Raw genomic sequence first — 23,383 nt, 5'->3', positions numbered from 1 at the left:
GCGCACCACGGAAATTTCCCACCAACATGGCGGAGGGATATTTTTGCATTTCAAGACTGACACTTTTAACGTGCTTCTGAGAACTTTGCACTGCAATTTAGTCGGGAAAAATTGTATGCAAGAGCAAGACTGGGGTGTTTTTGCAGTCAGAAGCAGCCTGACATTGTTGTAGAAGAAATTCATTGGGTTCTGAAGTCACAGTGAAGGAGAGAATTTAAATTCGCGGTTCTGGAGAAGTCAATAACACTTTAGTATCGCAAAATAAATTTACTATGGCTATTCTCGTGAATTTAAGCAGAAATTCTCTAAGTAATCTCAAAATATTGCAGCAAGTGTGCGCAAAAAGGCTTTTTTGTGTGGCAATCAAATTGCGCGCCATAAAATGTCATTGACACGCGATGTGAGCGCCGCCGGTTTTCTTTCGAAGAAACTCGATTCTCACGGGAGCGTCGCATCAATTACTGCACAAATTTCTGTTGATTTCACGGTGAAAGAGGCGACCAGGCGGTGGAAATCAACATGAGTGTGGAAGATGAAGTGCTGAAGATCCAGAAGAAATTGAGTAAAATGATATCACCCGATGGCACGGTGAGTATTTTGCATTTCTCACACACAACTGACATCTCTCCTCATCCCGGCTTTTCCCAGCCACAATTCCACACGGCAGTTTGCCCGCCATTCGGCACGGGCTGCCACATCTCGAATGCCCTCCGGTATCTATCCTCACGCGAGATAAGTTTCTGGGATACGTGGAGCAGTCCAAAGTCTGCCCACTCGCGAATGCGAGCACCAAACTCACACCTAACCTCAATGAGAATGTTTCCGGAAGAGGAGAGAAGAGCAAAATATTGACTAATGGGAGATTTGTGTGTGGCGCGGATTTTTAGGGACAGGAACAGGCACTGGATCTGCTGAAGACACTCCAGACTCTCAACATAGACTTGGACATCCTGACCAAGACGCGGATAGGCATGACAGTGAATGAGTTGCGGAAGAGCAGCAAGGACGACGAGGTGATCAGTCTGTCCAAGACACTGATAAAGAACTGGAAGCGCTTCCTCGCCGTGACGCCGCAGAGCAAGGAGTCATCGGGCAGCTCCTCCAAGAGCGCCAGCAAGTCCGCCAGCAAGAAGGAGAGCAAGCGCGATGACAAGGAGAAGGATCGCGGACGGATGCAGACGAGTTTTCCCGCCTCCAGCAACTCTATGACTGACGCCATCCGCCTCAAGTGTCGCGAGATGCTGGCCAATGCCCTCAAGACCGACAATGATCCCGAGGTGAGCTCCACGGCGGACGAGCTGGCTGAGGAGCTGGAGGATGCGATCTACAGTGAGTTCAAGAACACAGACATGCGATACAAGAATCGTATACGATCGCGCGTGGCCAATTTGAAGGATCCGAAGAATCCCACGCTGCGGACAAACTTCCTCGGCGGTGCCATTCTGGCCGTGAAGCTGGCCAAGATGACGCCCGAGGAGATGGCCAGCGATGAGATGAAGAAGCTGCGCGAGCGCTTCGTCAAGGAGGCCATCAATGACGCCCAGCTGGCCACTGTTCAGGGCACCAAAACCGATCTCCTCAAGTGCGGCAAGTGCAAGAAGCGCAACTGTACCTACAATCAGATTCAGACACGAAGTGCTGACGAACCTATGACTACTTTTGTGCTCTGCAACGAGTGCGGACACCGCTGGAAGTTCTGCTAAATCTCACAGCTGAGCATTTCCCTCTCCGCGACAGCCGCGCGCAGGGCGAGACTGGCCAGTGGCAGTTCTTCTTAGATCAGAGAGACAACACATATTCAAGGAGCAACATTCTTTTCCGAAATCTTCTAGAGATGCGTTATCACGACACAGATGAATTCACTCTACTTCTCACTTTGATTTCCTCCTCCTCTGCTCGCCCCTTTCCCGCGCATACATGATTGATGTGTAATGAGAATTATGTTTTTGTACCATGTACATGTGAATTGAGACAAAAAAAAAATGTATTCAAAATGATTAGAGAAATATGAATATGAAGAAAATTCACAATAAAGATTTTTGGTGACCACAATTTGCAATTATTCATTTCCACCGCGCGCGCGCGACCTCTAATCGCGCCCCACAAAAGCGGGAGAGACCAGAGAAAAATGGTTCCAAGGACTGGCGACGATCCTCCTCAAGAAAGCACAAACATGCACGACAAACAGTGACGAAAGCAGAAAAAAAAATGCGCAGAGAGAGAAAAAAGATCAATAATTGCATATATAAACTTGTGTAAATATTTCTCCTTGACACATGCGATTGAGTGATTTCCTCTTCTGTGCTTTTTTCACAACAAAGCGCCCGTGCAAGAGATCTCTTTCCCACTCTTTCTCACAACACTGGATCATCTCACAGATCCACAAATTGCTGTTAGGGCGGCCGATTGTCTCTCTGCGCCAATCCCAGCCATTGTGTAATCATTCGAGAAAGTTGGAGCTCAGCTGGAGTGACATCAAGTGAGGATTAAGGCGAGCTTTGAGAGCTTTTTTCGCATTGGCAAATATTTCTATCTCCTCATTGTGGTCTTATTAGAAACGTGTTCACTTGGTTTATGCGCAAAAAGTGATCAAAAATCGATGAAAAATGAACTCTTTTGATCTTTTTCGGTAATTTTTGGAAAACTCTTTATCTCTTCAACAATTTCAACTACTAAAGAAATTCTGAGATTTGTATTTTTTGTGGCAAAAGTAAGAAATTCTTTTCATGCTTTGTGGCGTTAAACTGAAATGTTGACTATTAATCGTCTTCAAATTGCAGACAAATGCATAAAGCAACACTTTAATGAACATAATAAATGTAGCTTTTGGGATTTTTCTAAAATATTATTAGACTTTGAATCAAATTTCATGATTATTTGCCATATTTTTGAATTTTTTCACTCGAAAACTTGGATGAAAAATTCATTTAAAATACGAAAAGGTCATTTTTAGAACCTTTTTGAATAAAATGCACTCGATAACTGTTAAAAATCAACTTTAAAAAATTCCTTTCTCAGTTTTTCAATTATCTTTGCTATATTTTAGTAGGAAATTTCAAAAAATACCAATAAAATCAACTGAAACATTCTGAAAATAGCAATTTAAGGAGATTTTGGCAAATTTCTCAGCAATATTACTGCTAAATTTTCAATTTGCTCTCCTGAAAAAAGGACGATTTTGACTTTTCCCAGTTTTGGATTGAAAAACTGGCCTCTAAAACCGTCTAGAGACACTCAAAGTCACTCCCCAGAAATCCCACCTCGCGTGAGCCCATCCGAGCTTCGCCCTACCATTTCACTCCCATTGAATTTGCGATCCGATAGCGATTTGATGTAGGAGCTGAGCTGCCCCACTCTCAGTGTCGCCCAGTGTGACGGTCAGAAGAAAAGCCGAGCTCGCATCGCCTCCAGCCACACTGTCCGTTGAGAGTTCGATCAGAGAGGATCAATCTACAACAGGTGAGTCGCTCCCTTTCCGCCCACTTGCGCAAGCATCGAGAGTGAGAAGTGCGCGCGAGGATTTTGGCGCAGCTTGAGAATGCAAATTTCGCGTCCCTGGACGTGATCTTTCACCTTCCCAGCGGAAATTGCGAAAGTGTTTTGGCTTTGTGAAAACATCTGTGTGAATTTAATTACCGCCTTCGACTCGGCGCTTAATTGCCTAAGCGGTGTTGGAATCCCATATGTTCCTTTAGCACAATTAGGCGCATTTCTCGGGTGAGAGCAAGTGAAAGTTATCCCAGAGTGGGAAGCCCAGGGAGAAAAAAGCGGAAAACCTTGGGATCGTCCGAATGGCAAATCAATTGTGTGTGATTTCAGCTGAATCATCCTGGGTTGGAGGGAGAGAAAAAAAACTGTCCGGGAATAATGCCTAATTGATCATGGCAATTGTGGTCAAGATCGACAAGATGTGCGTGAGGCGGCAAAAAAGCGGAGTTCTGCCAGGTGTTCTGGGCAAAAAGTGGTCGCTCTTGAGATGGTTCTGGGAATAAGGCGAGCCTCGTGAGATTAGTGGCCTCTTGGGATTTGGGATCTGGGCCGCGCTCAGCTCGCATTGATCTTCTCTCTTGGCCACTGGAACAGGCAAAACGAGTTTTGCGCGGGAAAAGTCCATGAATTGCACAATAGTCACAGATATTATACAGCTGAGAGACAGAGAGAGAAGCAAAGAGACACAGAAAATCACTCTCGATCGCTATTTGCATAATTTTTTTCCTCACCAGAGAGACAATCTGTCTTGTTTGCCCACCTTAGGATGGCTTTCCGTTGCATCATCTTCTTCGTGGCCGTCGCCCTGCCCCTCGCCTGGGCCAACTCCGCCGGCGCCCCCAATGACGCCTGCAAGGACCTCGTGCCGCAGCACCACGTGGACCCGCAGTCCTCCACGCCGCCCTACAGCTATGTGCTGCCCAAGAAGCGCACCGTGTCGCCCGGAGAGTCCGTGGCGGTGACTGTGCGCGGCAACAGCGACAACGACACCATCAAGGGCTTCCTGGTGCAGGCGCGCCCCGTCGGCAAGTCCCAGTCCGTGGGCAGCTTCGCCCCGCTGCCAGGACATCCCCTGCAGGGACTCAACTGCGGAAGTGCAGACGTGAGTATCCTCCGAGAGCGCAGCCTTGGCGCGCTGATGCAAAATATCCAAACGCCTTTCACTCGCCATGGTCGCGTGTTTGCTAATGCGCCACTCTCTTCCAGAATGCACTGACCCACACGAAGATTGAGAACAGCGTGAAGGAGGTGAGCTTCAAGTACACCGTCCCGCAGAACGCCCAGAAGGGACAGAAGTTCAACTTCCTCTCCACCGTGGCTCTCAATGGGGGTGTCTTCTGGGTGCGCGTGCCCTCGGAGGTCTTCACTGTCGCCTAAGAACCCCATGAGGCTCTCCCGACTCACGTTTTGTTACCAATCAGCACAATTTTAGCGCAAATAAAGTGTAGTGTCCTTTTCTATCAACACAACGAACAAAAATGGAGGTTTTATGATCCCTTTTCGCAAATTCTCTAATTATTTAACTTTCTTCGCTTTTCTTCTTGCACCTGCTGCGGTAGAAAATATTCTTTGTGTACTTTTTATTTACCAATTTCATATGCACGCGTTGGTGCACGGTAAAAACTCGTTACAATTTTAATTTTCACTCCGAAAATAGTTCATAGAATAGCCACTGCTGTCGCTACCGGTGTTATTTTTATTCGGACCGCAGAGGAAAATCAAAACACGGGGAATTCCTAGAAAATTCGTGAATAAAAGCTGAAAAGGAAGCAATTTTACACATATTTCATACACTTGTGGCGAAATCACTTCATCTTCTCGCAAGTTTATCATTCTCAGGACATGTATCGCAACCGCATTTCGGCTATGTTCTGCTGTTAAGAAAACATGCGCACGTGGTCGCAGCTGTTGGGCATTCAAACTCCCTCTGCATGTTCGAAAAATGTCGAAAACGGAATTGCGAAAGTGAGGAGAGAATTGCGGCCAACTTCATCGTGATCTGTCATATTGATTGTGTGGTGTTGGGAGAGGAAAGATGGTGTTAAATTTTCAGTGAAAATAAGTGGGAAAAGTGCAGAAGATGCCTGAAAATCGCCGCGAGTGAGTAGCCGAAGAGTGTGGTGTGCAATTTAGGCAGCGACTGGCAATTTCCCGCGCGAGCGCGAGTGGTTTTGGGCGTGCTGAAAGTTGGGGAGTGAGACACGGCCATCAAGATGGGTGACTGGGAGCCCCTTGCGGAAATCTACCTTTCACACCCTCTCGCAAAGGACAAGGAAAACTACACCTTCTGCCTCTGCAGTCGCGTCTTCATCAAGTGAGTGTCCCGCAAGGGAGAGTTTCTCCGCCCTTTGGCGTGTGTGATTGATTGACGGTGTTTGTCTTGTCAATTGCAGAAATTACCAGGAATTCGGATCGACGCTGGACAAGGAGGAAGTCAGCGAGGGCGACGATGTCTTCAATGAGGATCTCAATGCTCACGTGCACTTCTCCCAGGACACGCCCAAGTCCAGCACGAAGAACAGCCAGGACGACCAGGACGCGGACGCCAATTCCTGCTATCACAGCGCCAGCGCCTCCCACACGGACAACTACTGCAGCACGGATGAGCACGAGCACGTCCTGACCACGGCCAACGTGGGCCTGCACTCGTCCGACAGCGGCGCCGACCTGTCCGAGTACTACTTCGAGCGCATCAAGTCCACGCCGCGCACCACAGAGACCATCCCCATCCAGAAGACGACGCCCCACGAGCCGGAGGCGGCGCAGAGCGAGCGCAGCTCGCTGCCGGACGTGTTCGGCACGGAGGAGCTGAACGACTCGTGGGAGAAGTTCTGGGCGGCCAACGGGGAGCGCCTGATCTGGGCGTCGTGGATTGAGAAGTACAGCGACTACATCAATCCCGAGTACAAGGACATCATGCTGCCCAACCCGGACGAGGCGGGCAAGTTCGCCTTCGATCGCATGGAGGACGAGGAGGAGATCGGCAACGTCACCGGCACGCAGATCGTCATATCAGCCTGCTCGCAGGCCACGGACGAGCCGGAGGGCGGCTCGCGCCAGATGGAGGAGGGCTGGAATCCGCTGTCGCCCACGAGCGTCGACGACACGTGGAACACGTACAGGGCCACGGACAAGGAGGCGGACAACCTGCTCAGTCCGCGCTGCGAGAGCGTCACTTCCAGCATCCCGCTGACCGTCGGCACCACGGACTCCATGACCAACGTCACGCGGATGACCATCTCCAGCTACGACTTCTGCAGCAGCCGCGTCAGCTCCGAGAGCTCGCGGCAATCCGACGGCGCCAGCTCGCCGGGCGACGACAGCGACGCCGTGTCCTCCGAGACGTCCTCGTCGCAGTTCTACGACACGGCCATCGACCGCGGGGACAAATCCCAGGTGAGGAATCCCAAATTGCCTCAAGATTCAGGCGAATATCGCACGGAAAGTTGACTAAAGCGGCTGGAATTCAATTAGAAGCTAAATTCTTAAGTATTTCAGGTTGATTTAGTAGGGAAAAAGGCTAAATAAATTCAAAGTCAGCAGAATAATCGATTGAAATCGATTTTAAGGTTAATTCAAGGGTTGCTCAAGAGAAGAATAGACGAACCACTTCACCAGGAATGTCAAGGAATGGAGGAATGGACGGGAATTTAGGAAAAATGGGACAAAATTGCTTTTCTTTTTCCAAGTTTATTCCCTAACATTCTTTTTGACGCTTTAATATCCTTTCTTGAGCTTGAAACTTCTCAAAAGAACTCTTTTTAATAGAGCTAAAAATGTCACTTTTGTACATTCGCGCACGCAATGACTTCCTAGCGTGATTCTAGCCAGGAAAGAGAGGAATTTGAGCGCGAAAAGAAAGAAAGCAGAGGGTTTTAGGCAAAAATTGAGGGATAAATGCTAATAAAAAGCGATAAAGTGAAGAAAAATACACGAAAAAGGAAAGAGAAGTAAGAAAAAATTGTGAAAAAAACGCAACTGCGTGAGAATCGAACCCGCGACTTCTCGATTTTGTTCTAAAATCTCGATTTCGAATATAATTTTTCAAAGAATGAATTGAAATTTGATTTTTGACAGCGAAATCTTAGGACTGAATTATGGAATATAAGGAAATTTGAGGAATGGAAACAAATTTTCTCTAACGGTTAAATTCTTTTCATGCTTCTCGTCGATCAGAGGCAAAAATCGACACTGATTAAGTGAAAAAATCCATAGAAAATTCAGATTAGGACAGAAATTGATCCAAAATTGAATTACTCAATCTGAGAAACACAATTTTTCTTCAAGATTGACTCACTTTGAAAGTTAATTATTGTGCAATTCAGAGAACAAAACATTGATTTGAGGTCTTAAATGGAAGTTTAATTCCAGTTATTAATCGATCAAAGAGCAATTATTCACTCATCAGCGTTTGCCACTCTTTCAGGTCACTGACGACTCGACGATGGACGTGGACAGCTACTGGCAGATCCTGTGGCAGAAGCACTTCCAGGAGCAGTACGCCAAGCACTACAATCTCTTCATGGAGGAGAAGCGCGGCGAGGAGGAGAAGTCCCACCGTTGGAATCTCAGTTGCAGTTTGTCGGCTGAGAAGCGGCACTTTCGCCAGGGCGAAGACGCCGCGGCGGCGCAGCCGAAGATGGGGAAGCGGAAGCGCGGCAAGCGCCAGGAGCACGAGAATCTGCCGGGCTTGGTGGCGAATCTGAAGATCAACCGGGCGACGGGAGGCGAGGAAGCGGGCTGCTCGAGTGGCGCCGCCGCCGCCGCTGAGGCTGCTTCGTCCAGTGACATGGCGGCCATGGGATTGCCGACGGCGTTTGGCAAGGCGAAGGCGGCGCGCGGCGGCGGCGCGGGCGATGGCAAGAAGCCGCCGAATGAGCGCAGCACGAATCTGAAGCGCAGCCACGAGAGTGATCCGGAGGAGTCGAATGTGGATCGCATCAAGGCCGCCTTCAGTCTCATGGGCTACGCTTTCGAGGACACGCAGAGCAATCCGGACAGCGCGGGCAACATCAACATGAACGGCGAGGTGGTTTATCGCAAGAAGCACATCAGGCTGCACAACAGGGCGCTGAAGATGAAGATGACAATGCGTCCGAAGCACATCTACTTCGACGACGAGGGCAATCAGGTGCCCAGCGTCACGCAGCATCCGCCGGAGGCGCCCGTGACGCTGCACTCGTCCTCGGACGACGATTCCCACACGGCCGCCATCATTCCGCCGCGCCAGATGCCCGCCGCGGCGACGGTGAAGAGCACGGAGTCCCCGGACGAGCCGGAGCAGCGCATGGAGCCGGACGCCGAGGCGCCGGCGAAGAAGGAGAAGAAGAAGAAGCGCAAGAGCAAGATTGCCGCCGGACTGCCGGCGGAGATTATCAACGACAAGTCGCTGCTCAAGTACTGGTTCAAGCGCTTCTCGCTCTTCTCGCAGTTCGACATGGGCGTCAAGATGGACAGAGGTGAGTGTCAATTGTCCCTTCCGTGCCGTCTTCACTGCTAAAGTTTGCTGGCTTCTTTGCAGAGAGTTGGTTCTCAGTGACGCCGGAGAAAGTCGCGGCGCACATCGCCGAGCGCTGTCGCTGCGATCTGATTGTGGACGGCTTCTGTGGCGTCGGCGGAAACACCATTCAATTCGCCATGACATGCTTGAAAGGTGAGAATTATAGAGCAATTCCTTAACCGCTCTTAAGAAAAGTATGAATATTCATAAAAAGGTGTTGCAAGATTTATGATTCATAACATTTACTAATCTCCGGAAATTAACTTCACTTCGTATTTTTCACGTAAAAATCAAAGAAATGGACAGAAATTCATGTCTTTATGTTTGATTAGCAAGGATTAATTGAATTTTTTTGGTCTTTTGTGAAGATTTCAATGCATCAGATTGATGTTATGTGTTTCCGGACATCCTTAGAGCTTTTCCGAGGAATTTTATGGATTCGCCAAAGCGTTTTTACCATTTTTAAGTGCGTAAAAAGCTATGTTTTCATTCAATTTATTGCTCACGTGTGTAAAAATGCGAATGTGCTAAAATGACACTGGAAAGACATCTTCCCGGACAATCTGGTTAGCAATCAATGACAGGAAGATATCTTGTCACGGAGATTCACTATTTCGTCCTGTTAAATTCATTCCTGGAAGTTCTTTGAGATTATTTCCAGGGAAATACAGAAAAATGCGCTTTTCTCTTAAACTGAAGAACATTTTCTTATCTTTCACGTGAAGGAAAATGGCCAGAAATTACTTTCCGACAGCTGAAATTCGTATTAAATAAATTCTTAACTTTGCATTTCATCATTATTTCGTTCGCATTTCATTCGAACTTTACACTAGCGCCGCGGGCGGTCGCCTATATAAGCTATGAAAATGGTAAAGTTGCAACACCAAATTGGTAACTTTTACGAACTGAAATACGACAAATTTGTAAAGTTGCAACGACCGAAATGAAGATTTTTTTTTCATGATTTATGGAGGAAAAAGGACACTTTTTGACCAATTATTGTCCAACTGTTTTTCCTGAAAGTGTCTAAAGCCCAGCGAATTGATGACTAATCGAGGCGCCTTTCTTTGCAGTGATTGCGATTGATATTGATCCCAAGAAGATTGAGATGGCGAAGCACAATGCGACGGTTTATGGCGTTCGGGATCGCATTGAGTTCATCGTGGGAGATTTCACCAATCTGGCGGACACTCTGAAGGCAGACGTGGTGTTCCTGAGTCCTCCTTGGGGAGGTCCAGAGTATTCCAAGGTGAGTTTTGAGCTTGTCCTTAAACCCTTTGGCTGCAAACTGACTCAGTTTTCTCTTTGCGCCAGGAGGAAACTTACGATCTCGAGAAGTCTCTCATTCCGTTATCAGCAACAGAATTGTTTGCCAAGAGCCAGAAAATCACTGAGAACATCGCAATGTTCCTGCCCAGGAATTCCAACACTCAGCAGGTGAGTTCTTATGGCTTTTCCGCTATAAAAACAGGTTTTAATCCCTGATTTCTTGGCACAGCTTTCCGTTCTCGCTGGCCCTGGAGGAGCCGTGGAAATTGAGCAGAATTTCCTGGATCGCAAATTCATTGCACTGACTGCATATTATGGAGAACTTATAAACGAATAGAGAAAGAGGAAGAAGAAGGAGAGGAACATTCAAAGACACAATTTTGCGTTAATAAGTTATATAAAGAAAAGGTGAAGAAATGAATAGGAAAAATGTCTTATTTTCCGACAAAAGCTAGATGAATTTTTTGAGGAATCCACAGGATTATCGAGCATTCAACGGAGTTGTGAATCGATATCAATCCCCTTATTTCTTACATGTTGTCAAAGGATTTTATGTAAATTTTATTTAATAAATTTCTTACAATTTTTTGCGAGAGAAAAGCAGTTTTCCGGAAGGATGAAAGTGAAAAACACTGACTTACACGTTTAGCATGGAATTTATTGAATAATCGCTTCCTAATCCCTCATCTCGCCCTCCTCGTCCTCGTCATCGATGCCACGGATGTACAGGACGTTGTTGCAGCGGATCAGCACCTCGCCGAGGTTTCCTGGAAGCCCGGGAAGACGGGGAAATTAGAGCCCGATTCAAAAGTGCCGGGAAAGTGAGTTTCTCACCTGTGTTTTGGCCGTCTATGTGCTCTTCCGTGTTGGCCAGCTGGAGATTCATGTAGCTGTCCACGGAGACGAGGTAGCCCTTGTACTCGTGGCCCCACTTCAGCTTCACCATCACTGCCTTCCCGGTCAGGCTGTTCAGGAAGGGTTTTGGGTTGATTGGCATTGCCGCCGACATTGTGAGGCTCTGTTAGTCGCTGTTTCCTGCAAAGAGGGACAAAATCCGTCAATTCCGCACCACTTGGGGGGTGAAAGTGCAGGAAAACTCACGGAAAAGTGAAGAAAAAAGCCCACCAAACGGATTGTTTACGTTTCTCACGCGTCACTCCGGGGAAGTGTGAGGTTAGGTTGTTCCGGGTGGACGAAAACAGACGAAAACTGAACGAAGATTCGTTGAGTGGGTGGAAGAATTTTTCATTGACGCACAGAGCGTGTTTATCCCAGTGATTTTCCCTGCACAGTGGCGAAGAAAATACGTAAAATCATGAACGTAATAGCGGCGATAAAGCTGTACATCAATAAGATGGCCAATGAGTCTGGGCCGGGGATGAAAATCCTGCTGATGGACAAGGAAACGGTGAGCAGATTGCGGCGGAATCCAATGGGCGAAAGCACTAATTGAATTTTGCTTTATCGCCCCACAAAAACAGACCAGCATCGTGTCAATGGCCTTTAGTCAGTCCGATATGCTGCAGAAGGATGTCTTCCTGTTCGAGAGGATCGACTGCCCGCGCTCCAATGAGCGCATGAAGCATCTCAAGTGCATTGTCTTCCTCAGGCCGAACAAGAACAACATTTCTCTGCTCTCGCATGAGTTGCGGAGCCCCAAATACGGCTCCTACTACGTCTGTGAGTGTCTGGGGAGGATTGAGAAGCGCCCAGGAGAGGCTGACTTGTCTCTCTCTTGTAGATTTCAGCAACATCATTCCGCGCACGGACATCAAACTCCTGGCCGAGAGCGACGAGAGCGAATCTGTGCGGGAAGTGAAGGAGATTTACGCTGATTATCTCTCCGTGAACGACAATCTCTTCTCCCTCAGTCTGCCCACTTGCATGCACGCGCTGAACTGGACGCCGGAAGCGCTGGCGCGCAGCGTCGAGGGCGTCACGGCGGTGCTGCTGTCGCTCAAGATGAAGCCCGTGATTCGCTTCCGCGCCGGCAGCAATGTGGCTCAGGCGCTGGCGAAGCAGGTGAACGAGAAGATCTCCAAGGAATCCGCGCTGTTTGAGTTCCGCGTGCAGGAATCCGGCGCGCCGCCGCCACTGCTGCTGATCCTGGACCGTCGGGACGATCCGGTGACGCCGCTGCTGAACCAGTGGACTTACCAGGCGATGGTGCACGAGTTGCTGGGCATCAACAACAACCGCGTGGATCTCTCGGGCATCAGCGGAGCGCCCAAGGACATGAAGGAGGTCGTGATGTCCGTGGATCAGGATGAATTCTACGCGAATGTACAGTTTTTTAGCCTCCCACTGAATTCCCTCCCATTTTGACTGATCGGTCGTTTTCTCTTTGCAGAACATGTACGCGAACTTCGGCGAGATCGGCACGACCATCAAGGGCCTCATGGATGAGTTCCAGAAGAAGGCGAAGGACCAGAAGAAGGTGGAGAGCATTGCCGACATGAAGAACTTCGTGGAGACTTATCCGCAGTTCCGGAAGATGTGCGGAACCGTGACGAAGCACGTCGTGGTGATCGGCGAGCTGTCGAATCAGGTGGCGAAGAATCTGCTGCTGGAAGTGTCAGAGCTTGAGCAGGAGATCGCCTGTCGCGCTGATCACTCAGCGCAGCTGCAGCGGGTGAAGCGACTGATTGGCGACGGGAAGGCGAGTCTGAAGGACGCGCTGCGGCTGATCCTGCTGTACGCGCTGCGCTACGAGCGCCACGCCAACTGCGACATCACTGGATTGCTGCAGACGCTGAAGAGTCGCGGCGGCGCGGCGCACATCGTGCCCAGGATGCTGGAGTACGCCGGCCAGCACGCGCGCCAGGGCGATCTGTTCAGCACGGTGAAGATCACGGACGCCGTGAAGCTGACCAGGAGTCTGATCAAGGGCCTGAAGGGCGTGGAGAATGTCTTCACGCAGCACTCGTGCCTGCTCAAGGAGACGCTCGAGGATGTGATCCGCGGACGGCCGCTGGACCCTCTCTATCCCTCCATCGGCTCCGAGCTGCCCTTCCGCCGGCCGCCGCAGCACGTCGTGGTGTTCATCGTGGGCGGCGCCACGTACGAGGAGGCGCAGGCCGTGTTCCAGCTCAACGCCGCCGGCCAGAGGATCATCCTCGGCGGCACAACCATTCACAACTCCGACTCCTTCTGCCGCGAAGTCGCCGCCGCCACGGCCGGCGTCCCTTTCAAGCACACGCGCTCGCTTCAGCAGTTTCACGCCACGGACAACGCCTAAGATCGCCGGGCGCCGGCGCAATTCCACTTCATCCACGCTGTTCAGCCTCAATGTGATATGTGTTGTAGAGTATCTTTTATTATTTAATCCCTTCGAACAACAAATACAAGATTATCTGAGACTTCTGCCTTTGCTTTTAACCGCCATTAATTTGAAAATTAATTAGAGACTCAGCCAAGGGGGAGATAACAGTCAGAAGTGGTGTATAGATATCTGCGGAGGTCTTCAGAAGTGGAAATGTTCAAAAGCTTGCAGTATTTCATTCTTTAGTGCTTCTTTTACTGCCAAATTATCCAAGTTTTATGGATTTCTCTTGATTTTTTACGTAGAAATAATCAGAACAATCATTTTCTAGGTTATGTAATGAATCAAGGACAGATTTAGCGAAATGACTCGTCCAAGCATTTACATGCAATAAACATCGCTATTCTGGAAACTTTTAAGCCAAGAAACACTAAAAATTGTATTCAAATGGAACATAACCTCTAAAATCGTCATTTGAAGCTGAAAAATGCTCATTTTGAAACTTTTTTCGATGATTTTGACATTGAATCAGCTATTTTGAGTTCATTGGCAAATCATAAGAGATGATTTCGTGATCTTGAGAGCTTCCAAACACAGGTTTTGAAGATCTCTTGATGATATTTTGAGGTTATAGTCGAAAAAGATCCCTTAAACAAGCGGTTTTACGTCGATTTTTGTAGAAATATCGAATGGAAACTTAAGGGATTTATTCTAATTCGAGAATTTGTGTGCAATCTAAGGAATTTGAATTGCTGGAAGTGTTAAGAAGTGGTGTACAGCTTTAAGGTATATTACTGCCCCTTGGATTTGATTTAGATTTCATGGAAAGAGGCTCAAATGCGGATTTTAAAGCATTTTGAATTCTCTTTGATTGCAATATCGCACTTGCAGTGCAATAATTTATCTCTAATGATAAGAACAGCTCTTAAGCACTACTTTCAATTTCAAACTTCTCCTAAAAGTCTCATAAATCAAGGGGTTAATAAATTCTGCACTGAAATCTCTGAGTCAACATCGACTTGCAGTTCTTCAACTGCTGATGAATTGTAGCAAATTGAGGGGCGAATAACACACTTTTCTCCACAAAAACTCCTCATTTATTAGCCCTGATTCTTCAACATTCGCGACATTCACTCAAAGACGATTCCCTGCGCCAGCGGCATCTCGGACGAGTGGTTGAGCGTGATCGTGGCTCTCTTGCAGTATTGCTTCCACGCGTCCGAGCCGGACTCGCGGCCGCCGCCGGTGTGCTTCTCGCCGCCGAACGCGCCGCCGATCTCTGCGCCCGAGGGCGATGTGTTGACATTCACCAGGCCGCAGTCCGAGCCGTGGTTGCCGATCCACTGGAAGATGTTGCCGACGTCGCGCGTGAAGAGCGCCGACGACAGTCCCTGATCCACTTCGTTGTTCCACTCGATCGCCTGGTCCAGATCCTTCGCCTTCAGCACGTACACGATGGGCGCGAAGCACTCGGACTTCACCACCGGCGAGTCGTGCGGCAGATTCGTGACGATCGTGGGCTCCACGAAGAATCCCGGCCTGTCCATCCGCTTGCCGCCGGTGAGAATGACGCCGCCCTGCTTCTTGGCCGCCTCCACTGTGTTCAGATAGTTGTCCACCGCCTGCTGGTTGTGCAGCGGTCCGTACAGCGTCTTCTCGTCCAGCGGATGACCGACTCTCTTGGACAACTGCAAGAGAAAGTGAGCAAGTGAGATTCTGTCCAGCAACGCTGGAATTCCTTCCCACTCACGTTGTCGTATCGCGTCTTCAGCTTGGCCAGGAACTCGTCGTGGATCTTCTCGTGCAGGATGAGTCGTCTGGTGGTCGTGCAGCGCTGCCCGGCCGTGCCGATGCAGCCGAAGAAGGCGGCGTCGAGAGCCATGCCGAAGTTGGCGTCATCGTTAATCACCAGCGCATTATTCCCGCCCAATTCCAGCAGCAGTTTGCCGAAGCGCCGCTGCACCTCGACGCCCACCTTCTGGCCCACGGCGGAGCTGCCCGTGAAGGAGACCAGCTTCACGCGGTCGTCCTTCACCAGGACGTCGCCCACGTCGGCGCCGCCCTGGCACAGCGTCGCCACCGGCGGCAGATTGTTGCGCTTGAACACGTCCGCGAAGATCTTCGCCGTCGCCACGGACACGAGCGACGTCGACGGCGCGCCCTTCCACAGCACCGAGTTGCCCACGGCCAGCGCGATGGCGGCGTTCCAGCCGTAGACGGCGCACGGGAAGTTGAAGGCCGAGATCACGCCGATGCAGCCCAGCGGCCGCCACTTCTCCAGGATCACGTGCTGGCTTCGCTCCGACGGCAGAACCTGCGGAGGCGGCAAAATTTCCACTCAGAACCATCGGATTGCCGCGATAAGAGCATCATTCGCCGCTCTTCACTGATAAGAATCCGCGAGGGGTTAACAACTGCCGATCTTTTGCCACTTTATTTGATAAAAATCTACTTGAAGCACGAGAAATCGGCAAAAATGAAGACAGAAAAAGGCTGACGAGAAATCTAAGCTTGAGAACGACTGTCTCTCGAGTTCTCTTCGGACTAATGCTGCAGCGGGGATCAAGTTGAGAGGAGAAGGTTCAACCTTCGAGTAGGCGGATTAACGTTTGCCAGCTAGTGATGGGAATTCTGACTACATAAGTTACTTTACGCTGTATTTATTACTTTCTAAAGGCTTTCAGGGTGTATGAATTCACGTTAAATATTCTAGGTTTTCGATAAGAAACCTTTAAAGCCAATTGGGACAGATTTGTCTAATTAATAGTCCCGAAAGATGAGTTTTATCGGGTAAAAAGCACAATTTAGTATTCAAAGTAGTTAGAATTGCGCTTAAACAGCAAAATTCTAGCAGTTCGAGTAGTTTCATTGCTAAATTCAGGTAAGATTCCAATCAAAAAGTCCAAATCTGCAGAAGCTCTTATAAGAACGCTACTAGAAACTTGTCAGAAGTATTTAATGCATAGATTATTGGTGTCTGAAGTGGGATTAGAATCCAATATGATCAAAATTGACAACTTAGAATGTTCTTCTCTTGTAAGAAATGCTTTACAGAAGACAAATGAAGATTTTGGTAGAAGAAAATCACATAAAACCAAGCTCAAAACATGATTAATTCACGGTTGAAGGATTTTTAAGCAAAAACTGCGCACGACAGACAATCTAGTGGGGCTTTTGGCTCTTGAAGCTTCCGAAAAATGTGAGTAAATTTCTTAACCTCAGCCATAAAATGACAATTTATTCCCCGACGGAAATAGCAGGAAAATTCGTAGTTCTTATAAGAAATTTACGGATCTGTTAATGGCGCGAAAGTCAAGATTTCACTCAGAAAGACAGTTCTTCGCCCCTCGATTATTACATAACGGCAATCAAAGCAATCTGATCCTTTCGTCCTCACCTGTCCGGCGAACATGCGCGACAGTCCGACGGCGTAGTCGCAGATGTCGATGACTTCCTGCACCTCGCCGACGCCCTCGCCCTGGATCTTGCCCATCTCCAGCGACACGAGCTTCCCGAGAGGCTCGCGGAACTTGCGCAGCTCGTCGCCGATCTGGCGCACGATCTCGCCGCGGAACGGCGCCGGCAGGCGGCTCCACTCCTTGTACACCTCATCCGCCGTCCGGATGCACTCACGCATCTCCTCCACGGTTCCCGTGCGCACCTCGGCGATCACGCGTCCGCTGGCGGGATCCACGGACTTCACGACGGGCCCAGAGCCCATCCACGAGCCGCTGTACACGCCGGCGTTCTCACGCTGCAGCCCGAGATCGCGCAGGAAGGCGAACTTGGGATCGTCGACGAGATAAGTGGAGGAAGACATGGTGCGGATGAGCTGGATTCTCTTCGACGTGGCCAAGAGAGTGCGTGTCACGAGCAGAGACATTTGACTGGTGGAAAAATTCCCCTCTCGAGCCTAGTTATCAAGAGCTGATAAGATGCCGCGCGCCGATCGTCAGCTCGCCGAGCGATATTGGCCAAAACTGGCCCTCAAACGCCCGCTCGTGCGCCAACGGAGTGCCGGGAGAGGCGCTCAATTGGCCATCAGTGCTGATAAAGCGCTTCGGGCGCTCTCGGCCGGCTGTTTGTCTCCGGCAATTGGACAACAACACCGCAAGCGAAGAGACTCAATTGACTCTCTTGGGGATTAGAGAGAGATTGATAAGGAATCTCGGCGCAAAAACACATGCAACGACTGCGATTACAGGCAATCTGAGAGTGCCTGGAAACAGATGCTCTCTTCCAGACACACTTCCAAGCGTGTTTCTGGGACAAGGTCATCGGCAGATGAGTGCGAATTGACGTGAAATCCGTGAAATCTTCCAGACAAAACTCCATTTATACTCATAACAATCATAGTTGTGTCTCTTACGCTATACAAATTATTAATTTACTGCTCTTGTTTACTCACGCGCCGCTGATCCCGAAGCGCCAGAAGTCCACGTCGATGTCCAGGGACTTCTTCTTGTGGAATTTGTACGCGGCATCGAGATTGTATCTCAGCTGCGCCACAATTTTCGCCTCTGTGCCGAGCTGAGCGCCAGTCTTGCGGATGAAATCACGCGTGGAGGTCTTGTGGAGCGAGTAGACGGCTGTGTTGGCCAGCTGAATGCCCACTTCCAGGAACTTCACGTCCATTCCGGCATTCTTCTTGGTCCCAAACGGCGGATTCATCACGACTGTGTCGAAAGCCTTGGCGAAGCGTGAATTCTGCACATTTCTCGTGATGTCACTCAGCACACAGTCCACAGACGGGATCTCCATGTCACCGACATTCTCCAGGAAGACACTGGCGGCGTCCGGATCCACCTCGAAGCCAACTGTGTGCTCGGCGCCGAGGAGAAAAGCACCAATGCTCAGCATTCCCGAGCCAGAGCCCAAATCCGCCACGATTTTGCCCTCCAAATCGCCAAACTGGCTCTGAATCTCATACAACATGCAACTGGCGATGTGCGGCGGCGTCTGGTATTGCTCCAGGAGGATCTTCGGCTCGTCAAACGCCTCCACGCCCTGCAGAAACTCCTCCAACTTCTTCAGCTTCAGCCGCGCCATTCGCGCACACAAACACACACACAACTCAACACAGCGGACAGGGAAGTTGCTGGGGATCTACTTGAGCGGCGCCTCGAAGCGCGGCAAGACGGGAATGATGCTGTTCCCGAAGGCGGAATCCTGAGGAACGAAGAAACCGAAGGATTGCGTGTGCGCCTGATTCCACGCCGCTCTGGCCGGTGCATTCAGGATGACATCAGTGGGTGGTTGGCTCATTTGCAAGTACTACAAAGAAAAGCATTAAATTCGACTTCATTCTGCCGGAAAAGCCACGGAAAAATCAACCTGAGGCAATCCAAGAGTCGAATTGTTCGTGGGAACGCTGGGAATTGATGTCACGACGGGTGACACGCCTTTCTGGAGCAGTTGCTTCTTTATCTGCAGATCCTCGAGGATTTTGCGATTGTTCAATTCTGCAGAGACCGGAAAAACAAGCGTTTTTCATCGTGAGCAATCATAATATTTACATTGACATAACCTCAATGGGAAATGTCAATCGGAGAGAGTGAGAAAATCACCTTGTTGGGCATTCAGCGCTGGAAAAGCCATCAAAATCACTTTGCTACCGCCTCAGGAGTTCAATTTGCAGGTTTTTGTCGCGAAATTGTGTCTATTTGATGGATAAAAATGCGGAAATACACGATTTTAGCGCTCTTCCTCAACACACTCCATTGTCGACAAAGGCCATGATGTCACTGCTGCCAACTGTGCGATAATAAAAGCCCCTCAAATTCAAACAATTTAGGTCGTTGACGGGTTTCCTGCGAATGAATTACAGCCAACTTCAGGTGTATTTTGTTTGGGGAAAATGTCAACATCGTTCACGGATGCATTCAAGATTTACAAGCGAAAATGTCCTGTTCCTGACTTGTCGTCAGTGGTAAATCCACAGGATCCCAAGTTTAATGTGAGTAGAGCCTTTTCCCACCCCAGCAGTGCTTAGAATGTCTGTCAATTGCGCAGGAATTGCTGCGAAGTGTTCGTGTTGACTCCCAATCGACAGACGCCGGGGATTTCGGGCTGCGACCGCCGGAAACGTGGCAAGTGCAGGAATTGCTGGCTCATCCGGGACTCCTGATTGTGCAGAATCCCTTCACCGCTTTGGGGCAGCGATACTGGATTGCACGGTGTCTCAGAGACTTCCCGAAGCATCCCAATCGGACGAATTTGCTGACGCAGAAGCTTCCGGAGAGCGTCCGGAGGGATTTCTGGGCTCTCCTCAGCACCGAAGAGGAGGAAAGTGTGCGGAAGAAGCTTAAGACTTGCCTGAGATGGTCTACATTGGGTTATCATCATGATTGGGAGAGAAAAGTCTACAGCGAAGAGGAGAAACATCCTTTTCCCGCGGATTTGCACGCTCTCACTGGGATTCTGGGGCAAATCCTCAGCTTTCCTGGCTTCAGAGCTCAAGCGGCTATTGTGAATTTCTATCCTCAGGGCAGCACACTCGCTGGTCACACAGATCACTCGGAAGTTGACCTGGAAGCGCCGCTTTTCTCCATCAGTTTCGGTCAGGAAGCTGTCTTCCTGATTGGCGGCACTTCCAAGGACTCTCCAGCGACTGCTTTGCTCCTCCACAGCGGCGATATTGTTATAATGTCCAAACAGAGTCGATTGTGCTTCCATGCGGTGCCAAAAATCCTCCTGAACGGCAGAGAATCGTGGAATTCCGGGGATTTTCCAGCGGGAGTGACTCAAAGGCCGGAGATTGACGCGGATCTGTGGCTGAAGTGCAACCAGATGGACTTCTGGCGGCCCTTCAACCATTATCTCAGCGACTGCCGCATCAATCTCAACATCCGGCAGGTTCTGGCCGCCGACGCGACGACGCTGTGACGGAAAGAGGCCAGAGAATGCGCTCGGCTCCCGCTGCGCGACTGCCGAGGCGTCATGTGCTCCATCAAGCCGTCAACTGTGGTGATTTGGAGGCGATGGCGAGGAATTCCCGGCAATTCACACCCAAAATCTCGCCTTTCACTGCTGAATTTGGAGCATTTTTCTATGTAAAATTGTACATAATTTATTGAAATCTGTCATTGATTAAATTGTTTGCCCAACAACAACTTTCTGGGGACGAATTCCACCCACTTTGGGGGGCTTCCAGAGGCCGATTTCTGGAGCTCATTTGCATGCGTGTTTGCCTGGAAACACGCCCGAAACTTTGTCTGACTGGATTCTGAGGCGCTTCGGGGCGGAATTTATGAATTTGTCACATTTTGATTCCTCCCAAAATTTGAATAGAGACGGCAAAGTTTGGAAAATTATTCACTTTGTGCACATCTTTTACAGAACCACAAATTTATAATATTGCAGGGAAATTAAGAGTCAAAAAGTTGGAATAATTAGGAAGTTAATGAAGTGTCTTTGGCTTGAATAAATGGAATATCAAAAAGAGAAGCACAAAAGAATCTCTCTGTGCCGTGAATCGAGGCGCTAAAGCTGTGATTCTTGTGATAACTTTGTAAGAAGGCTGAAGATTGAGACTCGCGCTGATCCATCTTGCTGAGCCCACGAGAGGGAGAGAGAGAGATTAGCTGAATCACTCACAATCCGGCGCGAAGAGGCGCGCGAAGGCTGCAACATCACTTAAAAGGGTGATCAATCAGCCTCGCTTATTAATATTTCTACACTTTTTACCCGCGTGAGTCGCCGGGAAAATGCAGGTGATAAAAGTACAAGAAGTCGAACTGTGGGAGAAATTAAAATGCACACTCATTTCGGAGCGACTCGCGCGGAGGAGAGAATAAAAGTACAAGACATTGTCGAAGACAAAAATCAACCAAATCGACAAGGTGAGGAACGAATTGTCTCTGCTTTTCCCCCAACAAATCCGCACCATTTGACTGAAACAAGGGGTAGATAATACAATCAAAAGTGGTGTACAGATTAGCTGAAGTGTAAGGAAGTGAAAGTGTTGAAGAAATTGCAATAATTCGCATAATTATTTTGATTTCTTACTGATTATTCAACGTCTAGAAATCCATGAATTGAATTTGATCATCTTGACATATTTTTCTAGGTTATGTGACTGAGTTTTATGACAAAATAACACTCCAAAGTTAGATATTCTTGCACTGAAAATGAAAATATTTCATTTATGAATAGATTTTCGCATATGAACTTCATAAAAATAGCATTTATGCAAAATAAATGGTAAAAAACAGACTAAAATCGAACATAACCTCTAATTTTTGTACTTAACAGCTGCGATTTTGAGATAGAAAGATTCTAATTGAGCGAAAATTACTTAAAAGCAGTAATAAAAGATTCTCCAAAGGAAGAAAATGATAAAAGATGATCTCAAAATGTCAGATGGAAAGGTTAGAAAGTTAGATTTTAGGTTAGATTTCAGTCGAATTGTAGTCAATTAATCGTTGATTAATCAATATTTCCTCCTTGGACCCAAAAGTCTTTGGTGCAGTTGATCAGCTAATGGAAATAAGTATGAAATGTGGTTTTAATCAGAATCACTTGAGAATTAAATCGATTGATATTGATTTTTATGAGAATGCTCTCTTAAAATTCATGCTAAAAGTGCCTAAAATCAAAAAGCCGCACAAAGTAAGCAATAAATGGTGAAAAGGCAGTTTGATAAAAGGATGATTTTGGGTAAAACTCTTTGAGTGGTCTAAGAATAGCAAAACACATTTCGTCTGTTTTTCCTTCAGCCGCTTTTCTCACGACTTAATCATTTAATGCAATTTAAATTAGCTTTATGGCCCCGACATGAGCTCTTTAATCCGCTGAGACCAACTATTTGTCACTAAAACTAATTCTTCAAGTCTGTCTCGCATAATAATTAATTCGCTCTTGATTGTGGGAGTGAAAAAGCGACCGAGAGTGTCAACAAATGAGACAGTCGTCTTGGATTAGAAGGCTTCATCCGTTTAAAAATAGATAAAATTTGCATGCGCTTAAAAACACGCCGCGACTTGGTGTGAATCTGGAAATCACAGCTCATGAAATCATGTCTCAGAAAAACACTGGGTAAAAACTCCAAATTATTAGTGAATTCTCTATTGATTTGCATTGCATATTGAGCAAGAGAAAAAAAGCAACAAAACGCGGCCACACTTTTATGTATATTGTTGCTTTTTTGCCGCCTCTCTTTTATTCCGACAATTTTGCCAGTTCAAATAAAAATGTCAATCAACCTGGAGGCGATCAATTTGGATATTTGAATGCTGTGCGAAATCTTTTCACTGCCAATTTGCTTATGCTGGAAGGAATGCTCGTGACATGGTCACTTTATAGGGAGATTCGACTGCCAAAAACACCTATTTTATACAGCATTTTATGCGCTGATCTCCAAAGTGAATTTGACAAAGAGAGGCGAGAACTTTTCACTCCACTTCCCTCTCAAATTGATTTATTTTGCCAATCATTCGCTTTTTTTTCAAGCAAGAGAGAGAGAGAAATGCGCGCTCCTTGAGTTGGGCTTATCAATTGAAGTGTTATCAATCACTGTCTGATGATCAATTTAATAAATTATCCCAGCTGTAATCATCGCAATTAATATCCAATATTAACATACCTGAAATGATTGATTTTCGTGCAAATTCACTGGAGAGCAGAGCACCTCAAAGTGTCACTTAAATACTCATTTATTACAATGCGTTTGTCACTCAAATCGACTCACATTTCGGGTCGCTTTTGACTGTCTTTGAGCAGAAGAAAGGAAGAAAAAAAAGATTGTAACAACAAATAATTTCTCATTTGATGATTTTCAATTTATTTTCTCACTCTTTGGCGAATTTAATTCATTAATTACATCGCGTCATGTTAGGAGATCTTTTTTTTGCCTGTCTTTCAGA

General features: G+C 47.9%; 9 protein-coding genes across 9 annotated transcripts; 5 read left to right on the top strand and 4 right to left on the bottom strand.

Annotated features, from left to right (window-relative positions):
- Nucleotides 1-399: 399 nt before the first annotated feature.
- LOC132261587 (transcription elongation factor S-II) lies at nucleotides 400-2,052 on the top strand. The gene is made up of 2 exons (XM_059760465.1): nucleotides 400-588; nucleotides 888-2,052. Exons 1-2 carry the CDS (start codon nucleotides 520-522, stop codon nucleotides 1,701-1,703), a joined length of 885 nt encoding a protein of 294 aa, XP_059616448.1. The 5' UTR covers nucleotides 400-519; the 3' UTR covers nucleotides 1,704-2,052.
- Nucleotides 2,053-3,340: 1,288 nt separating this feature from the next.
- Nucleotides 3,341-4,968, top strand: LOC132261870 (putative defense protein Hdd11). Its single transcript, XM_059760883.1, has 3 exons — nucleotides 3,341-3,459; nucleotides 4,255-4,591; nucleotides 4,696-4,968. The coding sequence occupies exons 2-3, from the start codon at nucleotides 4,256-4,258 to the stop codon at nucleotides 4,864-4,866; spliced, it is 507 nt and encodes a 168-aa protein (XP_059616866.1). The 5' UTR covers nucleotides 3,341-3,459; nucleotide 4,255; the 3' UTR covers nucleotides 4,867-4,968.
- Nucleotides 4,969-5,464: 496 nt separating this feature from the next.
- Nucleotides 5,465-10,858, top strand: LOC132261868 (uncharacterized). The gene is made up of 7 exons (XM_059760881.1): nucleotides 5,465-5,803; nucleotides 5,883-6,885; nucleotides 7,916-8,948; nucleotides 9,011-9,142; nucleotides 10,063-10,238; nucleotides 10,304-10,426; nucleotides 10,488-10,858. The coding sequence occupies exons 1-7, from the start codon at nucleotides 5,703-5,705 to the stop codon at nucleotides 10,593-10,595; spliced, it is 2,676 nt and encodes an 891-aa protein (XP_059616864.1). The 5' UTR covers nucleotides 5,465-5,702; the 3' UTR covers nucleotides 10,596-10,858.
- A 37-nt stretch (nucleotides 10,859-10,895) lies between these two features.
- On the bottom strand, nucleotides 10,896-11,475 carry LOC132261871 (small nuclear ribonucleoprotein F). Its single transcript, XM_059760884.1, has 3 exons — nucleotides 11,360-11,475; nucleotides 11,093-11,293; nucleotides 10,896-11,025 (listed from the first exon to the last, which is right to left on the bottom strand). Exons 2-3 carry the CDS (start codon nucleotides 11,265-11,267, stop codon nucleotides 10,934-10,936), a joined length of 267 nt encoding a protein of 88 aa, XP_059616867.1. The 5' UTR covers nucleotides 11,268-11,293; nucleotides 11,360-11,475; the 3' UTR covers nucleotides 10,896-10,933.
- LOC132261869 (vacuolar protein sorting-associated protein 45) lies at nucleotides 11,476-13,610 on the top strand. Its single transcript, XM_059760882.1, has 4 exons — nucleotides 11,476-11,666; nucleotides 11,740-11,938; nucleotides 12,000-12,541; nucleotides 12,609-13,610. The coding sequence occupies exons 1-4, from the start codon at nucleotides 11,574-11,576 to the stop codon at nucleotides 13,494-13,496; spliced, it is 1,722 nt and encodes a 573-aa protein (XP_059616865.1). The 5' UTR covers nucleotides 11,476-11,573; the 3' UTR covers nucleotides 13,497-13,610.
- A 990-nt stretch (nucleotides 13,611-14,600) lies between these two features.
- On the bottom strand, nucleotides 14,601-17,499 carry LOC132262722 (putative aldehyde dehydrogenase family 7 member A1 homolog). The gene is made up of 3 exons (XM_059762072.1): nucleotides 16,918-17,499; nucleotides 15,271-15,834; nucleotides 14,601-15,208 (listed from the first exon to the last, which is right to left on the bottom strand). The coding sequence occupies exons 1-3, from the start codon at nucleotides 17,401-17,403 to the stop codon at nucleotides 14,651-14,653; spliced, it is 1,608 nt and encodes a 535-aa protein (XP_059618055.1). The 5' UTR covers nucleotides 17,404-17,499; the 3' UTR covers nucleotides 14,601-14,650.
- Nucleotides 17,500-17,835: 336 nt separating this feature from the next.
- LOC132261551 (rRNA N6-adenosine-methyltransferase Mettl5) lies at nucleotides 17,836-18,569 on the bottom strand. The gene has a single exon (XM_059760405.1). The coding sequence runs from the start codon at nucleotides 18,567-18,569 to the stop codon at nucleotides 17,925-17,927; it is 645 nt and encodes a 214-aa protein (XP_059616388.1). The 3' UTR covers nucleotides 17,836-17,924.
- A 57-nt stretch (nucleotides 18,570-18,626) lies between these two features.
- Nucleotides 18,627-19,283, bottom strand: LOC132261552 (SOSS complex subunit C homolog B). Its single transcript, XM_059760406.1, has 3 exons — nucleotides 19,088-19,283; nucleotides 18,855-18,982; nucleotides 18,627-18,794 (listed from the first exon to the last, which is right to left on the bottom strand). The coding sequence occupies exons 1-3, from the start codon at nucleotides 19,116-19,118 to the stop codon at nucleotides 18,627-18,629; spliced, it is 327 nt and encodes a 108-aa protein (XP_059616389.1). The 5' UTR covers nucleotides 19,119-19,283.
- Nucleotides 19,284-19,367: 84 nt separating this feature from the next.
- LOC132261550 (nucleic acid dioxygenase ALKBH1) lies at nucleotides 19,368-20,878 on the top strand. Its single transcript, XM_059760404.1, has 2 exons — nucleotides 19,368-19,476; nucleotides 19,533-20,878. The coding sequence occupies exons 1-2, from the start codon at nucleotides 19,378-19,380 to the stop codon at nucleotides 20,403-20,405; spliced, it is 972 nt and encodes a 323-aa protein (XP_059616387.1). The 5' UTR covers nucleotides 19,368-19,377; the 3' UTR covers nucleotides 20,406-20,878.
- Nucleotides 20,879-23,383: the final 2,505 nt, after the last annotated feature.

This window comes from Phlebotomus argentipes, unplaced genomic scaffold (assembly GCF_947086385.1).
Source record: "Phlebotomus argentipes unplaced genomic scaffold, Phlebotomus argentipes genome assembly contig_15, whole genome shotgun sequence".
In the NCBI taxonomy this organism is placed as follows: Eukaryota; Metazoa; Arthropoda; class Insecta; order Diptera; family Psychodidae; genus Phlebotomus; species Phlebotomus argentipes.
This window is presented reverse-complemented; position numbering and strand designations above follow the sequence as displayed.

Coding starts and splice junctions, on each gene's coding strand:
- LOC132261587 (XM_059760465.1), top strand. CDS start 520: ATGAGTGTGGAAGATGAAGTGCTGAAGATCCAGAAGAAATTGAGTAAA. Junction 589..887: donor TGATATCACCCGATGGCACG/GTGAGTATTTTG, acceptor GCGGATTTTTAG/GGACAGGAACAGGCACTGGA.
- LOC132261870 (XM_059760883.1), top strand. CDS start 4,256: ATGGCTTTCCGTTGCATCATCTTCTTCGTGGCCGTCGCCCTGCCCCTC. Junction 4,592..4,695: donor TCAACTGCGGAAGTGCAGAC/GTGAGTATCCTC, acceptor ACTCTCTTCCAG/AATGCACTGACCCACACGAA.
- LOC132261868 (XM_059760881.1), top strand. CDS start 5,703: ATGGGTGACTGGGAGCCCCTTGCGGAAATCTACCTTTCACACCCTCTC. Junction 5,804..5,882: donor TGCAGTCGCGTCTTCATCAA/GTGAGTGTCCCG, acceptor TGTCAATTGCAG/AAATTACCAGGAATTCGGAT. Junction 9,143..10,062: donor CGCCATGACATGCTTGAAAG/GTGAGAATTATA, acceptor CTTTCTTTGCAG/TGATTGCGATTGATATTGAT.
- LOC132261871 (XM_059760884.1), bottom strand. CDS start 11,267: ATGTCGGCGGCAATGCCAATCAACCCAAAACCCTTCCTGAACAGCCTG. Junction 11,026..11,092: donor CATAGACGGCCAAAACACAG/GTGAGAAACTCA, acceptor CCGGGCTTCCAG/GAAACCTCGGCGAGGTGCTG.
- LOC132261869 (XM_059760882.1), top strand. CDS start 11,574: ATGAACGTAATAGCGGCGATAAAGCTGTACATCAATAAGATGGCCAAT. Junction 11,667..11,739: donor TGCTGATGGACAAGGAAACG/GTGAGCAGATTG, acceptor CCACAAAAACAG/ACCAGCATCGTGTCAATGGC. Junction 11,939..11,999: donor ATACGGCTCCTACTACGTCT/GTGAGTGTCTGG, acceptor TCTCTCTTGTAG/ATTTCAGCAACATCATTCCG.
- LOC132262722 (XM_059762072.1), bottom strand. CDS start 17,403: ATGTCTCTGCTCGTGACACGCACTCTCTTGGCCACGTCGAAGAGAATC. Junction 15,835..16,917: donor CGCGCATGTTCGCCGGACAG/GTGAGGACGAAA, acceptor CCGCCTCCGCAG/GTTCTGCCGTCGGAGCGAAG. Junction 15,209..15,270: donor TGAAGACGCGATACGACAAC/GTGAGTGGGAAG, acceptor TTTCTCTTGCAG/TTGTCCAAGAGAGTCGGTCA.
- LOC132261551 (XM_059760405.1), bottom strand. CDS start 18,569: ATGGCGCGGCTGAAGCTGAAGAAGTTGGAGGAGTTTCTGCAGGGCGTG.
- LOC132261552 (XM_059760406.1), bottom strand. CDS start 19,118: ATGGCTTTTCCAGCGCTGAATGCCCAACAAG. Junction 18,983..19,087: donor AGCGCTGAATGCCCAACAAG/GTGATTTTCTCA, acceptor CGGTCTCTGCAG/AATTGAACAATCGCAAAATC. Junction 18,795..18,854: donor CGACTCTTGGATTGCCTCAG/GTTGATTTTTCC, acceptor TTTTCTTTGTAG/TACTTGCAAATGAGCCAACC.
- LOC132261550 (XM_059760404.1), top strand. CDS start 19,378: ATGTCAACATCGTTCACGGATGCATTCAAGATTTACAAGCGAAAATGT. Junction 19,477..19,532: donor CACAGGATCCCAAGTTTAAT/GTGAGTAGAGCC, acceptor TCAATTGCGCAG/GAATTGCTGCGAAGTGTTCG.